The sequence below is a fragment of the Strix aluco genome, chromosome 7 (genome assembly GCF_031877795.1).
Source record: "Strix aluco isolate bStrAlu1 chromosome 7, bStrAlu1.hap1, whole genome shotgun sequence".
NCBI classification, from domain to species: Eukaryota; Metazoa; Chordata; class Aves; order Strigiformes; family Strigidae; genus Strix; species Strix aluco.
In genome coordinates, this window is record NC_133937.1 from 36,165,538 (window position 1) to 36,182,035 (window position 16,498).

General features: G+C 41.0%; 1 protein-coding gene across 6 annotated transcripts in view; it reads right to left on the reverse strand.

Annotated features, from left to right (window-relative positions):
- FGFR2 (fibroblast growth factor receptor 2) overlaps positions 1-16,498 on the reverse strand; it is an 87,225-nt gene that overhangs the window by 49,647 nt on the left and 21,080 nt on the right. For 4 of the 6 annotated variants that reach the window (XM_074831435.1, XM_074831436.1, XM_074831434.1 and 1 more), the window contains 3 exons: positions 16,066-16,140; positions 8,683-8,852; positions 1,527-1,650 (listed from right to left, as the gene is read on the reverse strand). In XM_074831435.1, the coding sequence (XP_074687536.1) occupies positions 1,527-1,650; positions 8,683-8,852; positions 16,066-16,140 (369 nt within the window). The remainder of the gene's footprint in view (positions 1-1,526; positions 1,651-8,682; positions 8,853-16,065; positions 16,141-16,498) is intronic. The other 2 variants (XM_074831437.1, XM_074831438.1) reach the window with 1 other exon arrangement.

Genomic DNA, 16,498 nt, shown 5'->3' on the forward strand with positions numbered 1-16,498 from the left:
AAAAATCCTCACTGCTTTCAGTGCTGACTACGTAAAACCAAGGAGAGGGGAGTTGGGTGGTTCACAAACTGGCTTTGAAGATTTAAATGTATGGGGGCTGGTGGTAGGGCTTAGTCTGACAGCATCCCCATCATAAAATTGTCTTTCTGCTCCTCTGCTCCACAAAGGCTACCTCTCACTGGCATTTTCACAGGGAATGTTTTCATTTCTTGCTGCCTGAGAAGCTCATACTTGTTTTCTTTTGGATTTGGTGGTTTTCACAGATTTAAGCAGTCTCAGACAAAATAAGGCACTACTTCTTAAGACCATCCAAAACAATGTGAGTGATGCATTTTTATTCATGTAAAAAACAATCAAGAAATAGGGAAATAAAAAGTTTGTCACAGCTTTGGTCATATAAACCCAAAATCATAGTAAGATTCTCCACAGAAGATAAGTTGGGCTGCCAGTCACCAGCCAAAAATAGCTTACAATAATCAAATTCATTTTTGCTTTCAATATTGATCGATCAAAAGTTTTATCCACAGAGCTTGTGATGCTCAGATCACCGCACAAGCCTGGAGAGAGCAAAGCCCATTCAAGACATGCTTCAGAAACTGCAGCTCAGATCCCCAGAGGTACTACCAGCAGGTCGATACTGTAACAGCCAAACTGATTACTTTTGGACAGCAATGCCTTCAGAGTCAATAAAACCACTCACACCCACCCCGGCTAATCAGCAAGAGCAGGGATGAATAGAACTGGTTCCTGAGATCTCAAACCCTAATTAAGCTAAGCACTTAAATAAGTACGTGTAAGCCTTATTAAAGTCAACAGGATTTTGGTATTATTAAGTTAACATTATTAAGTATGTGCTTAATAGTCCTGCTGAATCACAGCTTTGCTACTACCAAGAATTCACACAGCTTTTTACAATTTGTCCTCAGGTAAAACACTTCTTCACAGTTTTTGTCATCTGCATTTCAGGGAGTGCTCAGAGCCCACACAACAGGCTACAGTTGGACCTCTGTTATACTGTTAGGAATGCAAAGTACCCTTCCTGAAGTTCCAGATCTGCACTAGCTTTGCCAAAAATCAATATCTATCTTTTCATTAAAAAGATAATCATTTCACCTATAATAATAGCAATCTAAAGGTTCACTTAACAGTTTCCATAACTGCAGTTATTAAAATGTGTGTTAGTACAATTGTACAAGTAATAATTAAATTGTAATACTAATGATTAAAATTGCATCAGTATTATTTGGTCATCACTGTAAGCTTGCCAGTGTACCACAGCAACAAGAATTCACCTTCACATGTGGATATTACACCTTTGCCTAGGTATCAGTACATTAGTCCTACAGGCATGAGTGAGACAGATGAATATATAAAATCACATAGCAATTGGTTACGTAGTGAAATCTTATCTTTAGACTACAGTAAAATCATCTTCAAAATTAATACAAAATGTATCAGGTTAGTTTTAAATGTAATAGAGAAACTCATTAATTAAAAGCATTGTCTTTTTTTAGAGTTTTACTTACCAACAACATCGAGATGGTACGTGTGATTGATGGATCCGTACTGGTTTTCCACTATGCACGTATAATTTCCTTTGTCAGACGGGACCACGCTCTCCATGATGAGACTCCAGTGCTGGTTGCGGACCTGGTGGGTTGTAACCAGAGAGGCTGAGAAGTTCACTAGCATATTTTCACCCTCTCCCCCTCCAAAAGAACTGTTTCCCGAATAGTTAACCTTTTGTAATCCATGTTTAAAAGCCTCTTCTGTGCTCGTTTGACAGTTCTGGACACTGAAATACTTTATTTATGCCTGATCCAGTAGAGCATAGCTGCAGCAGTGAAAGCTTTCACGCTTTCTGCTATAAATGTACCTTGTCCCCGATCTGAGCACTGCAGACGTCGGTGCACACTCCGTCCTACCAGGCTGATGAGGATGGCACCAATTAGCAGCAATTGTCTTACCAGGCTTTACCTCTCAATCCACTCTAAAGCAAATTCACAACCTCAGGATATTTCCCATCTGTCTCCAAACAATCATCTGACAATATTAACTACCCACCAGCAATACGGGATGGATGTGATCCCCTAACATCTAAGTCTCTGTCTTTCTCTAATAGCTCAATTACACAGCCTGTGTTTTGGAGAAACAAAGTACCCAAGGGCAATGTTTGGGGTCCCTCCCATAGACACGCAGAGCGGCCACACCTCTCACTGCTCTGGGGTACCAGAAGAAAGAAATGAAGATGCTGCCTCATGAAAAATGCCTGAAGAAAATCCTCATGGAAACAGAGCGTAAGGATATACATTTATTACACACAATCCTTCTCGGATAGAATATATTAAAGGTGCTGATTCTGTTCCCATTTGAACTCAAAAGGAGCATTGGCACTGGTCTTGCAGAAAATAGGATCCAGCCCAATACTGGAAGGATATAGAGTCATCCGGTACACATATGTATTTCCTGCATCATAAGTTGGCTCCCAAAATGACCTTTTGCTGGCTGTCCACTAATCCCTTGTTTTAGCATTACATTTTTGACAAAGCGCTCAAAGATCTTAACATTATGTAGCTGTAATGTACAGCTTTTAAACTGCAAAGTACGTATTTTAACAAATGGAATAAAAATACAATCTGGTACAGTCATTTTAATCAGCCAAATGGAAAGTAATAATTCAGTGCAGTACACCAAAAAAATTTATGGACCATTCAGTGACACTTCCAGTAACTATACATTCTTAAAAGATCATTACAACTACAGGTCTGAAATCCTGCTTTGTAGCTGACTATTGCATAGGTCCTTATCCAGCAGGAAAAGGCTGCGCAGGGCTGCGTCCCCAGTGCCAAGAGCTTAGCCCTCACACTTGCTGGAGGTAAAAGCACCTTCAGATCAAAGCCTGGAAGAACTGTCGTCTTTGTAAGGGGCTCCTGGCTTTCCTAGTCCCCCCACCTAGTAATTAGCTCATTAGCTAGATACTACTATTATTGTCCAGTCATGGGCTAATATTAGCTAATGACTGGCTATGTGGGCTTTGAAAAACAAAGAAAATGTAGATAAGACTCCAGCAGCAGGTGAAGGGCATGGATGCTAACCTAATGTCACAGAAATGTGTGACATGACCTCAGAATCTACAGCCCAAACTTACAGCTCCTCTCCCCAGCCCCCCTTCTTGATGGTATACATCAAAACTATATATTGATTTTTTTTTTTCCACACTATGAAGAGCTAAGTTTATAAAGCTAGAAAGAGTTGATCAGTGTTATTTTTTTGTCTCATTATTCTGCTAAGCAACCTTGAAAGACGAAGTTTGGCTCAGGAAGAATTACCATCATAAACCATTAGTAAATAACAAATACAACAGCTACATATTTTGAATATTTTACTTCTTTACAAGCTATTTTGAGGGACACTTGGTCACAGTGACCTGAACTTTTTGACATTAGAAGTTACATCACACTTCTCAGAATCAGAGCAAGTTTTTTTAACCAATTTGAATGCAAAACAGGAAGAACAGATCATGGTTCCACAAAAGTTAAAACAAAATAAAAATTGGTAACAAGCTGTAAGTAATTAATTTGATAGGAAAACACAAGAAACTGTTTAGCATTCAATAAGAAAACATAACTAACTTACAGCCACAAGTGGATATACTGGATAGCAATATTAAAAAGAATTTATGTAATTTCCCTTCTTGTAACTCCAATGAGAAGAGATAATATCTTTATAATAAAACAACAGCTTAAGCCTCTTCAGTTTAAGCTAAACAACTGCTGTAGAGGCCCAAAGCATTTATGACACATCGTCACACAACTGGATTTATGTCATGGATCTGGATTCAACTAGATTCAGCTTGTCAGCTTAGTGCTTTCTGGTTACAAGTGCAGCACTGCAAAGTCCAGAAAAACTCCCCTTTGCTGGGGATGATTCATCTTCTCCCATTGAAGACTCCCAAATTGAACCTTTCATTCTCAGACACGTGATGATCCTGCCACATCCCTGCAACACCCTGGTCCTACAGACTTTGTTAATGTGGTCTTTTTAAGTAAGGTGTCATCGCTCCCTAGTCTCAATAAAACCTGTCTTTGGGCAGCAAAACTGGTGCCATTACTGACAACCAGCACCAAAATCACACCAGTTTATGTAAAAGCTACTTTCAGAAAAGGTTCAAAGCAGTGCTTCCACAGTACACAGGTCTTACAGCAGCCTTCAGTGTACAGATGAACTACAAATGCAATATTCATTTTCAAGGGAGAGGAAAAAAAAAAAAAACCCAGAACGAAAAAACAAGCCCACCCTCATGACTGAAGTTGCAAATAGATAGTCTCTTTGGTAATGCCATTAATTCCCTTCTGGTTGCTCACTACGGCCCTTCTAACTTAAGACACCAGAGCTATAGGTCTCCAAATATTCCCTAATAAATTTCCCTGGGTAATACCAACTAGGTCCATTTAAGCTGTTTAAATAGATGACTTGAGCTCATCTGGCAGACGAAACATATTAGGGAGCTCATGTGAACTAATCCACTAGGAAAAAACACGAGGGCAGCAACAAGCCACTGAAAGCAGGAGCATCTTCACCAGGCATACAGAGTCCAGAAAAGGACAAGTGTCCACAGCCAGAGATTTATCAGTTGTAGGAAACTCTTCCAGCTCTCCAACCTAACTAGCTCCTGGCCAGCTATTATCCTGTTATTTCTACTATTTTGTTTCCTAAAGCCCTACTTCATATTGAGTTCTTTCAAAATCCCAAAGAATACCCACAGAGTTTCATCCGCTCCATCACCTGGTTTTCAGGGTACCCCCCTTTCAATTTGTCATTGTCTTTTCTTGACATAGAGAAATTCAGAGAAAATTCCCAGTATCCTGAGTCACAACTTGACCCTTCAGATACTTTGTCGACACAGTTTAATAATTGCTTTTGCCCTCCTTTTTTATTATTATTGCTTTGCAATACCTATTTTCATGTTTTAGCTGTGCTTCACACCCAAAAATGGTACTTTATAATCTCAATCTTTTTCTGACCAGGTATGGACACTTCTAGCAAATTACTGAGATTTTTTTTGGCCATTTTCTCCATCAAATTTTTAAACCAATTCTTCCAAACAGTCTCTCCAAACAATTCAATTTTTAAACTAAATTATCAATATCAAATGCATACAACTGTACCCTTAAGATATAGCTTGGAGGTGGGAAAACGAAACCGGAACCAAAATGCCAAGAAATATTGGTCAGAAATCTAGGAAAGGGCAAATAGTGTTTCATAGAAACATTCTGCTTTTGGAGCATCATATAAAAAATTGTGGACAGTTCTGTTTAATTTTAAAATGCATGTCTTCAGTGAACAGACACATCATGAAAAGTTAGCACTTAGGAAAAAATGGTAAAAAGGGGTCAATTTTAAATGAATTTCAAAAGAAAAAAGGATTAGAAACCAAAATATGATTCCCCACAAAATCAGCACAGTTCAGACATATACTGGTACTGCTCAGGCAGAGAGAACAAGTGCAGAACATCCATACAAAAGCCATAGGGTTTTACAGTTCCTATAGAGTCAGAACTCTTTCTTTACTCTGTATGTACCCGTCTGAATTTAAATGTGTATAAGACGATTGCAGTGATGAAGCTTATCAAAATGCATATGTGAAAACACACACCCGTTAATACTTAAACAGTAACAACTGATAGAAGTACATTTGCTTTCTGGGTGGTGTTAAGAAAAGTAAAGGCTCCTGTGGTGTCTCAGAGGATTTAGATTATTCAATCAAAGAAATTATAAAATGTCTTTAAATGCAAAAGCAAGAGCTATCACCACTTCGGAGACAGATAAAGACTAAAAAGGATTTAGACATTCAATAACTGATCCTTTTCTCCTTGCGGTAGGAACTTTGTGCATACCTTGAAAAATCCTAAAAAGGTTCGATTTTTAAATTCACCACCCAGAATTAGTCATGGTGGAGGAATTTCACTCTGGAAGCTATCTTGGCCAGCACGTACACCCTTCTGCCAGCCTGCCTGAGTGCAAATTGACTCAAGACATTCCCTAGTCAGAGGGACAAAGTGCTACAGGTCACAACCTGATTGCGATAAAGAGAATACAAAGAAGCGATTTCTTAGCTCAAGGCAGCAGGAGAGAGGTGGCTGGAGGATTAACTGGAAAGCTTCACATCTTCCTTCCCTTCACTTTGTTCTTAAATAAAGTCTTCAAGGAATGATGGCCTCTTCCGAAAGGGACGGATGGAGTTATCTCAACTGGTGACAGCAGATATGGCCAAGTTTGGTTCCAGCTATTCTAGTCGCTCAAAGCATTATGAAGGTCTCCAGCAGAAATGGAGAAACATATAGCAACACCCAGATTCAAGACAAACTAGCATACAAGAATTGTCATGAGTTGCCGTGATATCTGGCTGAACACAGACCAATATGGGAAGACTCAGTCCTTTCTGAGGATTCCTTCATTACAAGTTTGTCAGTATAGAGATGTCAAGAAAATACAATTCTCTAATTTCAGAATAATTTTCAATAAGCCCACAGTGACCTCATCCTGCCCCTCTAACAAGAAGAGGACACAGCCTCCAGAGCTTGTGGAGGTCTCATTCTTTAGTACCCATTCACTGAAAACAAGCTTCCATCTTAAAAAGATGGTTACTCAAAACACTGACAGAATCTAGAATATACATAGATTTGGTAAGCAGAATGACAATGATAAGTAAATGCTATCAGATCATTTAAAATCTGATGCATTTCTGATCAACAAGAAAGTCTAAAATCCACAGCTCTGTCCCCTCTTTTTTTCCTTTAGACTAAAGAGATGTAAGAAGTTAGGATTTAGAATTATAGGTATATACTTCACTTATCCAGCTGGCTTAGAAACAGGCATCTGTGGTTTCTTCCCAGAGTACATACATACCTAGGAAATTGTATACATTTAATATACATGAGCAAAAATTTAATTTGTGCCACTTAATGGGCACAAGTCTAAATGAGCTCACCCAGATCCCTAACACAGGCTGGAAACAGCAGCACGGAGCTCCACATGAGCTGATTTACCCCACCAAAATCACCCTCCCAAACCAGAGATCAGGTATCTCCATCCTGCCTTGCAAGACACACATTTTCCTTCACAGTTTTCAAGAGTGATATCTGCATTTCCTCTTCATGAGATGTAAAGTGTTCAAATAACATCTCAGTTAGTACCGAAACAGTTACTATTATTTTCCAAGACAGGATTAGTTTGGGGATTTTTTTTAATTGGCTTATATTTGCTTTTAAAAAAGCACTGAGAAAGGTGAAAATCACTGAATTGTAGCCAATTCGTTAATGCTCTATAGCTTTATGAAAGGCAGAAGGTGTTGCCAGGTGTACACTCATAAGCAACAGTAATTTATGGTGTAAGCAAACATAGATGGAAAAGTCTACTTAGATAATTAGCGTTCATGCGGGGAGATTTTTCTGGGCTTCACTCTCTGCTAACACAAATGTTGGAAAAATTGACACTTTCTACTGTAAATCTAGCTGGAGAGGAAAGGAGACTACGGCTTGTCCTCCTCTGCACTGGAAAACAATTTTTTTTGTACCGAGCAGGATCTAAGTCAACAGCACATGAAGCAATATACACCCTGGCTCCATCAGGGCATCGCAAAACGCAGCACCCCAAAAATACTGCCATCACTGGGGTAAGGCAGTGGCACAGTCTCAGGTGAGGCAGCCCCCAGGACTTGGTCTTGAGCTTACTGCACCATCTGCAAAAAGTCAGTTAACTTCTGCCTTAATTACCATCACTAATTGCTCTGAGCTCCTCAGCATAAGTTCTAGGCTGGGGCTTACAACCGTGACACAAGGCGACTTAACTTGGAAACTTCTCATCTTTGGAGAGAAGTTGCTGAGGTGTCAGGCATGTGAGGAAGCCACTGACAGAAGGTCAGCAGAAGAGGTTAACGTAGCTCAGAAATGTGGGGCAGGATGGCAAGGGTAGCGCTTGAACAGCAACTTGCCATCAAAGTCACGCACTCTCATTCCCTGCGAGGAGAGGGATAAGATGACCGAATCCTGACTTCTGACCTGACCTAGGCAGATACCGGGAGGTTAAAGGTCCATGCACAATCCACAGAGCTAGATGGCCTCCCTAAAACTCTCTCTTAATCAGTAACCACCAATTTAGAATGAAACATCTAATCTCAAGCTGTTTAAAATTCAAACAAACCCTTGTAAGTAATTGCTGTTACTTTCCCTCAAATTCTGCTTCCCATTTCAGTTTCACAGACCATAAACTCTATAGAAAATAATAACTTTTGACTTTCAACCCTTCCTTTATTAAACTGCCTACAATCACCAGAGTGGATGGTCACGTTTTTAACAATGCAGCTGAAAATGAATAGAGAAAAATAGTCGTACTCTGATTTGCAAAGTCAGCCTTCAGTTTTCCAAATAAGTCTCTATAAATAATCCTTAGCTGCACTGCTATGCTACAAGCTTGAATATGGGGCGGGGGGGGGGGAACAGAATTAGTGCTCAGTGACCATCAAAGAAACCACCCACCCTTCCACAGAAGAAAACAGTTACTTTTTTTTGCTTCTACAGTTGATCCAAGGCCATTAAAAGATTTTCTGTTGACTTCAAGTTTGGTTTTTTTTACAGCCTTGGTCAAGAACACAAACTGCAAAATCACAGCATGAGATCTTACCTTGTATCCACCAATACGATGCTCTTGTTTAAACTCTTTCCCATTTTTCAGCCATCGCATGGTTGGCGTTGGGTTTCCCATCGCCGGACAACGAAACTTGACGGTGTTCGCTGCCGGCACCGCATGTAGCCTTTTCTCCATTTTGTCCGTATGCGTCCAATAGGGTGCCCCTGTATCAAAGAAATACATCCAGAAATATCAGTACTCAGAAACAGAGTTCCCTTTCCAGTCCCTTCCATTGATGTAAAGCGCTGCACATACTGGTTTTAAGCATAGTTTAGAAAGAGTAGATGGCTGGAAATCACATGTCTCAAGTGTTGACCAGAGCTTTCCAAATGGCTCAGTCTGCAGCTTTGAGTATATAATTTATGACAAAATTCCAATAATTAACCACAGATATCCTTTGTTTTGTGTATGTCAAGTAAGATAGAGGGACCAAGTTTTCAGCAGAGTCAAACGACCAGACGCTTTGGGCCTCAAGTTGAGTTACTGTGAGTGCTCAGCAAACTTTGAATTCTTGGAGTTCAGCTGTGAAGCCAGACAGACCAAGTCAGAAGACCTGTTGGAAGCATCAGCCTTAACCTTTCCCCATCTGTTAGAAGGGGAATAAACATACCTACCTGCCTGGCAGCACGCTAAAACTGACAGCATACAACAGCAAGGGGAACTGTGCTGTTACTGTCATAGAAACCACTAAAATATATTTACAAATACTTCTGAAACCTTAACCAAAGAGGTTTCAAGCAAAAGTCAGCAATAGCATTTATCATTTTGCAGGGATTTCCTACTCTCATGAGCCTGGCGAAGCCCAAGTGTTCAGTGAGGTCCAGCACCATGGCACAAAACGAGAGCATCTCTCCCAGCCTGTTTTTACTGAAGTGATCACTTTTACCAGCTCCTGGCAAGGCTCTCCTGGCTCTCACTCCTTGCCATGCCCTGGCCCAGCCTGTGCCCACACGAGGAGCATGAGGAGCACATGGAAAACCCCTCTCTCATCCAGGTTCTCAATCATTTGTCATGCAGCAGTACAGGAAACACAGCAGAACAAACCAAGAAGTAGAACCCTCCAAGAAGTAAATTTGGATAGATAGATCCATGTACAAGGTTATCCCATGCTCTGGATCCACGCACCACTTTGGCTACATTGCACAGCGTCTTCATGGCATCGCTTCAGTTGTCTCACCACAACAGTTTTTAAAAAGTTAAAGATTCAAGATCTGTTTAATAGTAGGAAACGTTAATTTCTTTTACAATGGAGTTTTCCTGAAGCAAATCAGATTAGTGTGGAATTTTTAGGACTAGAGGGGTCCAGAAAAATAACTTTATTTCTCTCAGCCCTGTTTCATTTCCTTCATTAGCAGCCTAACACTCCACTATAAATAAACTCTTCCGTTCCTCAAATATTTATAGCAGTTCTTACAATCACTGCAAACTCAGAAATCCTGCTACCCCCCTCTAAATAAAAATACAGCTGGATAGAAAATACAGGAATAAGTCCTTTAACAACGTCTCTCTCAGTATAAAGAAAACATTCTAAAAGCAAGTCTTATAATGATGCTAAGAACGATAAGTGATTTTTTTTTTTTTTGCCTGAAGTGGCAATTAGTGTTAAAATTAATGAAGTAGAAAAGCAAAGCAAATTTGTCCATGTAATCAAAATAGAAAATCAGGTAACTATTGAAAATTTAACTGCAACAGTAAGAAGTTGTTACACAGACTCAAGCGAATTAGGGATGCAAGGAAAATCACTGTTAACATTATTTGCTAAAACCAGGGTCACATTAAAACAACAGAAGACTTTAAACAAAGCCAACCAAAGGAATTAACTACTACACGCAAAAACCAAATTACATTACAAGTATGCCAAGCAACGGTGGAATTACACGTTGGTACTGATATATTAAAAGGGTATTTTCTCTGAAACTGCTAAACATCTTCCACAAGGCAATGTATAGTGACCACTATTGGGCTTTACGCACAGTTCCCACAGAGTGAACTGTGGCAGGTCCAAGCCAATCAACCATCCAAACCAGTTATACTGGTATCTCAGACAGAGCAGAGTGCCGAGATTTGACCCCAAACAGGCAATGTCAACTTTGCAGCCAGCATGGTCACTTCTCATCGTGTCCATCACACACACCTTCTCACACAAACAGAGCACAAAAAGCTTGGATGCGGTGGCTGGCACGCGCAACCTCCGAACCACAGGCTCCACAGCTCGCCCACAGCGATGCTGCTCTGCAGCACACAGGTGGGATGGACCAAGCTCTGGAGAAGCTCCCATCAAGGACGGTCCAAGCTCTGGAGAAGCTCCCATCAGGGTACACCCCCAGACCAGGGCATCTGAGCTAGTCAGGATCCAACTACCAACAGTTCCCCAAGCAAGCCTGCTTCATGCAGCCAGGTTTCAACTGCATTACAGTGCAGCTCATCCTCTGGTTTTCTTGCATACAAACCCCCCTTCCATCAACACTCACCGTTTAAAAAACTGATCCTGGAAGAGAAATGTTCCAATAAGACTCATATACAACAAATGCATAGGGAGGAAAAACTTTACTCTATGGTGGGAGAAGAGAAGTGGTCAGGAGGATGCAGGCAGGAGCAAAGAGAAGCGGCTCAGTTCTGTGCCATGGGAGAGGGGGAAAGGAAACTCCCCAGGCTGGGAGAAAGGTCTCTGCTGGGAAATACCCCCCTCACCCAACTTCGCATCAGCATAACCTGCAATGCTCCTGAATTACAGGAGAGCTTGGAGAAAAACATGCAGGCATCACATGTTGAAAACACTGTCTGAAAAGGCTTCAAGACATCCTACCATTTTTCACTTGGTAGTAGCAACGTATATTGGCAGCTCCGTAGTGTGTTTAAGGGAAGAAGAGAGAAAGACAGCAACATGCACAAACTGTAACACTCGCCCTCATTTTGTGCGTTCATACAGTGACTGATCTGATTAACACACAGCGTTTCTCTTTATAGATTATCACAACCTAAAAGCACCTTTTACTGCTTCTGTTCACCTTGAGAGGAAAAACAACCAGATTCACTAAAACTAATAATGCAAGTAGTTAACGAGTATGTACCATCAAGTGCCCAGCCCTCTTACAGTGTCCATCGCATCCCATCTTTGCTAACAGGACAGGTGGAAGTAGGTAGCACCACTGTTAAAAGTTCACAGTAACAACAGGGCAGACTCCAGCACATAGTGGTAACGAGCAGCAGGGGAACGGGTGGGAATTCCTGATTGCTTTTAGAGCTCTCATTAGTGAAGAAAATATCCTGCTGACCCACACTGCACTCCACTGCAAATACATTACATCTAATCAGGCAAATCTCCTGCATGTGAAATTGAAATTAGGCAGCCCAGGGGACCACTTCACTTCAGGACTCCTCAATTTTTATTTGGACTTATCTAATACAAAGAAATACAAAAGTAGTCAACTCCAAGCCTGCCTGACAAGCACCTCAAGCAGGCAATAGTGCGCCTGAAATCACCACATCAAACCCCCCCCAAGGTTTTCAGTACTATTGTATTTGACCTTTAATTAAAAAACACTTCTAGGCAACATCCAATTTTTGCTGTTCCCTTGAGTGGGTTTCCACTCTACAGGATTTGATGAATTTGAACCTTGTTTCATCCTTTCTGAAATTCTTCAAGGCATGAAAAGAACAGCATGTGGATTACATTTAGATACTTTTTGTTCTTGGTGCCAATTTACCATTGCTTGGCTCAGAAGAAATTGTTTAAAGGGTGATAAGGAAAAAAAAGTCATAAAGCTTCCAGTCGCCTGACTAGAATTCAAGGCAGAATAACAACATCTTCAGGGCAACCTGGGGGTCTCTTGGTGGACCTCAGTGCAACCATCACGACAGCTGCTGCCTTGCCAGCACCGAGTCAGGATTATAGAAATCCCTTACATGAGGGCTACCTCTCAAAATCATTATGAGGACGTGGCAACAAGTACCAACCATGGATTCTCCACTGCTGTCAGTAGGAACTGATGATCATCATCAGCCCTTAGCTTTGCAGAAGGAAGTCCCAGATCACTGTCCTTGGAGGTGGCCCTCCAGAACCAAGCTAAGGCACCTCTTTAGGGCAACAAAGGGAAAAACTGAGTTGCCAAGAAAGCCATTTTGTGGAGAGAGAGGACTATTTTGCAGTGGAACCAATCCTGCACCCTCCCCACAAGCACTAATCCCTTCAACAAAAGCTGGAAGTAATAAAAAGCTATTCAGGATGCAGTCTGGAACAAATCTACCACAGTGTTTTCTCAGACAGTTAAAATATCTGTCAAGCTAAAAGGACACCAAACGCAGAGTGAAATCTGCTATGCATGCCTTTTACTTAAAAATACACACAGGGCAAATGGTCAAATGCACATGTGTACACTCGAGTGCCCTCCTCTCCCAAGCACGAGCTGCTCCTCACAGCTACCGAGCCACTTACAGCCTCCGCTGACCTCAAGAGCAGTTGTATTTTCTAGGCAGCCTTGAAAAAAATCACACTAGGTTTCCTCAACAGCCTCTCTGCTTGCATTTGAAAACCTTGGCCTCTGAAAAATATATTTGTAACAGAGGCAAAGAAAATTTAAAAATCTTAAAAGAAAAATACTTACCATCATAACTAAAACAGCTCTAAAAGGTTTGCTTTAGTTTTAAATATGCAGGAATGAGAATGCCAAGGTTCAGTTTCCTGTGGAAGGCACTACAGCCATTTCCTGCCTCATCACATCATAATTAACATGCCAGGACAGCTGGACTTTATCAGAATTGTTTCATCAAAAAGCAACAACCTTTGAAGACTATGGCCTTTTGTTTCCATCAGTAAAGGCATAACCAGGCCAATTTCCATTGCTTATCCGTAATGATCGCAGCTGTAATTTGTATGTAAATTATCAGTTAAATTGTTTTAGATCTGCAAAGCTTAAACCATGATTCAGGAAACACTTAAAGAATTCCTTCTGTTAAAAAGCAGCAACTAGGGACTCTTGTGAGGTCCTGGACTTCCCCAGGCTCTGCCTAACATAGGCAGGAGAAGGTGGTGAAGGGCATTTGACCATTACACACCACTGCGTGCCACGTGGCACGCTCAGAGATGGCTTAAGACTACTCCTCAACTCCTCATTTGCTTTTCAATCTGTCTCGCAACACAGTATCTTAAAGGAGATGTGGCCTTTTGGACGTGATATAAAATCTAGAAGAGAAATAGTGATGGGAGGACTTAGAAAACACCAGATACGCAAGCTTCAGTGGTTTGCAAAAGCACCACACCAAATCCCACCCCTAACTTTCATGTAGCTCTGATCTTGCCAAAATCACAACCCTCTTTCAGCAACGTTGTATTAATCCAACCGAGTTACTATGATGCAACTTTTCATTGAAAACAGACTACTTGCAGGGATGCAGTGCCACGATCATTCTTCCAGCTCTTCCCATCAAGCGCTCAGGCGTCGGGAGGAAGGCTGTGCTGCTCCCGCGCCCATCCACGGCTTCCAACAAGCCCCAGCAGTTTTGTGGGCACCTTGTAAAAAGCTATTGCATGAGGACTTGTTTGTGCAATGCTCTGCTCAGGGGCAATCTGTCTTCTTGCAATTTCCCCCCTTCTACGCCGCACGAGTTTGCGCTCTCCCCACCATCTGAGAGGTTTAAACGCTCACGCTCTAGAAGCATCTTTCATTTTGAGCAGGGAAAGTGTGACTGACCCCTGCTGAAGTACAGACCCCATCCCTGGCAGACGGAAATTGTCAATGGCCTTTCACCAGCTCCTGAATCAAGATTGATTAACAGTCGCTTAAAATGATAGCTCACATTACAAGAACATCACTCCTGTTACAGGGGACACCACTGGGTAGCTCTCCCTGTTGCATGAAAGGGAAGGAATCGTTACCACAATACTACAGAGCCTTGAGATCAGGTGTTTTTCTTTTCTCCTCACTATATGCGCTTCCAAAAGCCATTTGTGCTCACAGCAGATCACCAAACCCACCAGCACAAATTACAAGCACAATTGTCTTTTGCTAACACACCGAAAATACTGCAAGTCCTTTCCTGACCAACACCAATAAAGCTCTGAAGTGATAACAGACATAGGGATGTTTCCTGAAAGGAATTTCTACCCACTAGTCCTTTTCAGGGGAATGCTAACACTGCCTGCGTTGGCAGGTTTTGCCTAGACAACTTCTTTTAAAAGCAGTGTCCCTTTTCCAAACTTGCCAATTATCTTTGCCACCACATTCCTTTGTCAGAGCAGCCTCCAGCTGCTTAATCTCAGCCACTTCAAGCTGCACCTGTGAATCAGACAGGGTTAATCACACTAACAGATGGCAGGGGCCAAACAGGCAGCTAAGAACTTATATCATTTTAAATAGCATCTAATGTTTCACAGCTTCAGACCAGGGCCAGTCGTATACAACAGTAACTAACTAGGGGAGCTGAAATCAGGCTCGTACTTTATCATCTGAACAAGTGTTTCAGGCATACAGTATAGCTGCCAATTACTAATCAGGCTGAGGAGCAATTATACTACCTGGCTACTGCATTCGGTAACTAGCTGACATCTCCCATGAAGGATTTCTGTGTTCTGACTGCTATTGACTTTACAAAGCACAAGCGATAGCAATAGACAAAGCACTAGCAGTCACCACAGGGATTTTGCAACAGTGCATAGGGGCATAAGGAACCAATATGAATTTTACTTTTTTTTTTTCTTAGCAACTGCTCTATTTAGAGCCTATTAATAGCTTTCCAAATTCTCTAAAGGGACTGAAGTTTAACATTCAGATAGGTTTAAGACTCTTTTAGCCCATTTTCATCATGCATAAGTAACTAAAATGTGGTTTTAATGCTGGATTGCTTTCTTTGAAACAAACCTTGAGGTCCTTTGCAGACAAAAAAACCTCATTGTCTCCAAATTCACTCTCCCCGGGGAGATTTCTGCTGATATTAAGGATTGAAGGATTTGCCTCATTACAACTTAATTTTATTTTTAAAGTTTCCATACCACCTTTTAACAAAGTGAGCTGGATCTTTGTTTCTTCTGCCAGATTTCAGCTCAGGTTCAGGCAAAGTTAGTTCATCTTGTGAGAGTCTAAACCAGACAAAGACTGAACTTCAATTTAGGAAGAAAGGAAACTGCAGAAGAGCTAGCAAGAAGGGAGAAAGAAAGTACAGACCAGTAAAGCGTGTTTAGAAGAACATTAGTTTATTTTTCTTTTTCTTTTCCAAGTTATGAACTATGTGAAACAGAAAATGGAAAAGGACAAAGATAACACTATTTGACAGCCCATGCAGTTAACAATCAAGAAGCTCTGAAGGCAGGAGTGCGAAAGACGGGACATTATTTTCCATGTGGATCTTGCTAGTGACTTCTGGCAGTTCGCTGTTACTTACTCATCTGGTTGCTGTCATTCACAAAGTCCTCAGACCCATCATTGTCGTCTTCATCATCCCCAGAGGAAAGAGCATCTGCACATTAAAAATAATCAAGTCTTTAGACCAGCCTATTTTGCAGGTAAGTAAACCAATATGCTTTATCTTAGATGATCTATCAAGGAGAACAGATGTTATGTTAGTTGTGCAGAAGCTATAGAAAAAGAAAATACAGCCACAAAATGTTTTATTCTTATTAAATTCTAACAAAACTAGCTAATAATCCTGAAATGCTACAAAGTTCCCAAAGGGAGCTTGCTAACTCCAAAAATCCCTCTTCACTTACAATTTTTATTTTTCTTAAAGACATTCAGTTGAGCAGAACCAAGTATCTCCAGAACAATTTATCTCTAAACTTAAAGGATGTAGGACACCCCTTTTCCTCTTCTGATGC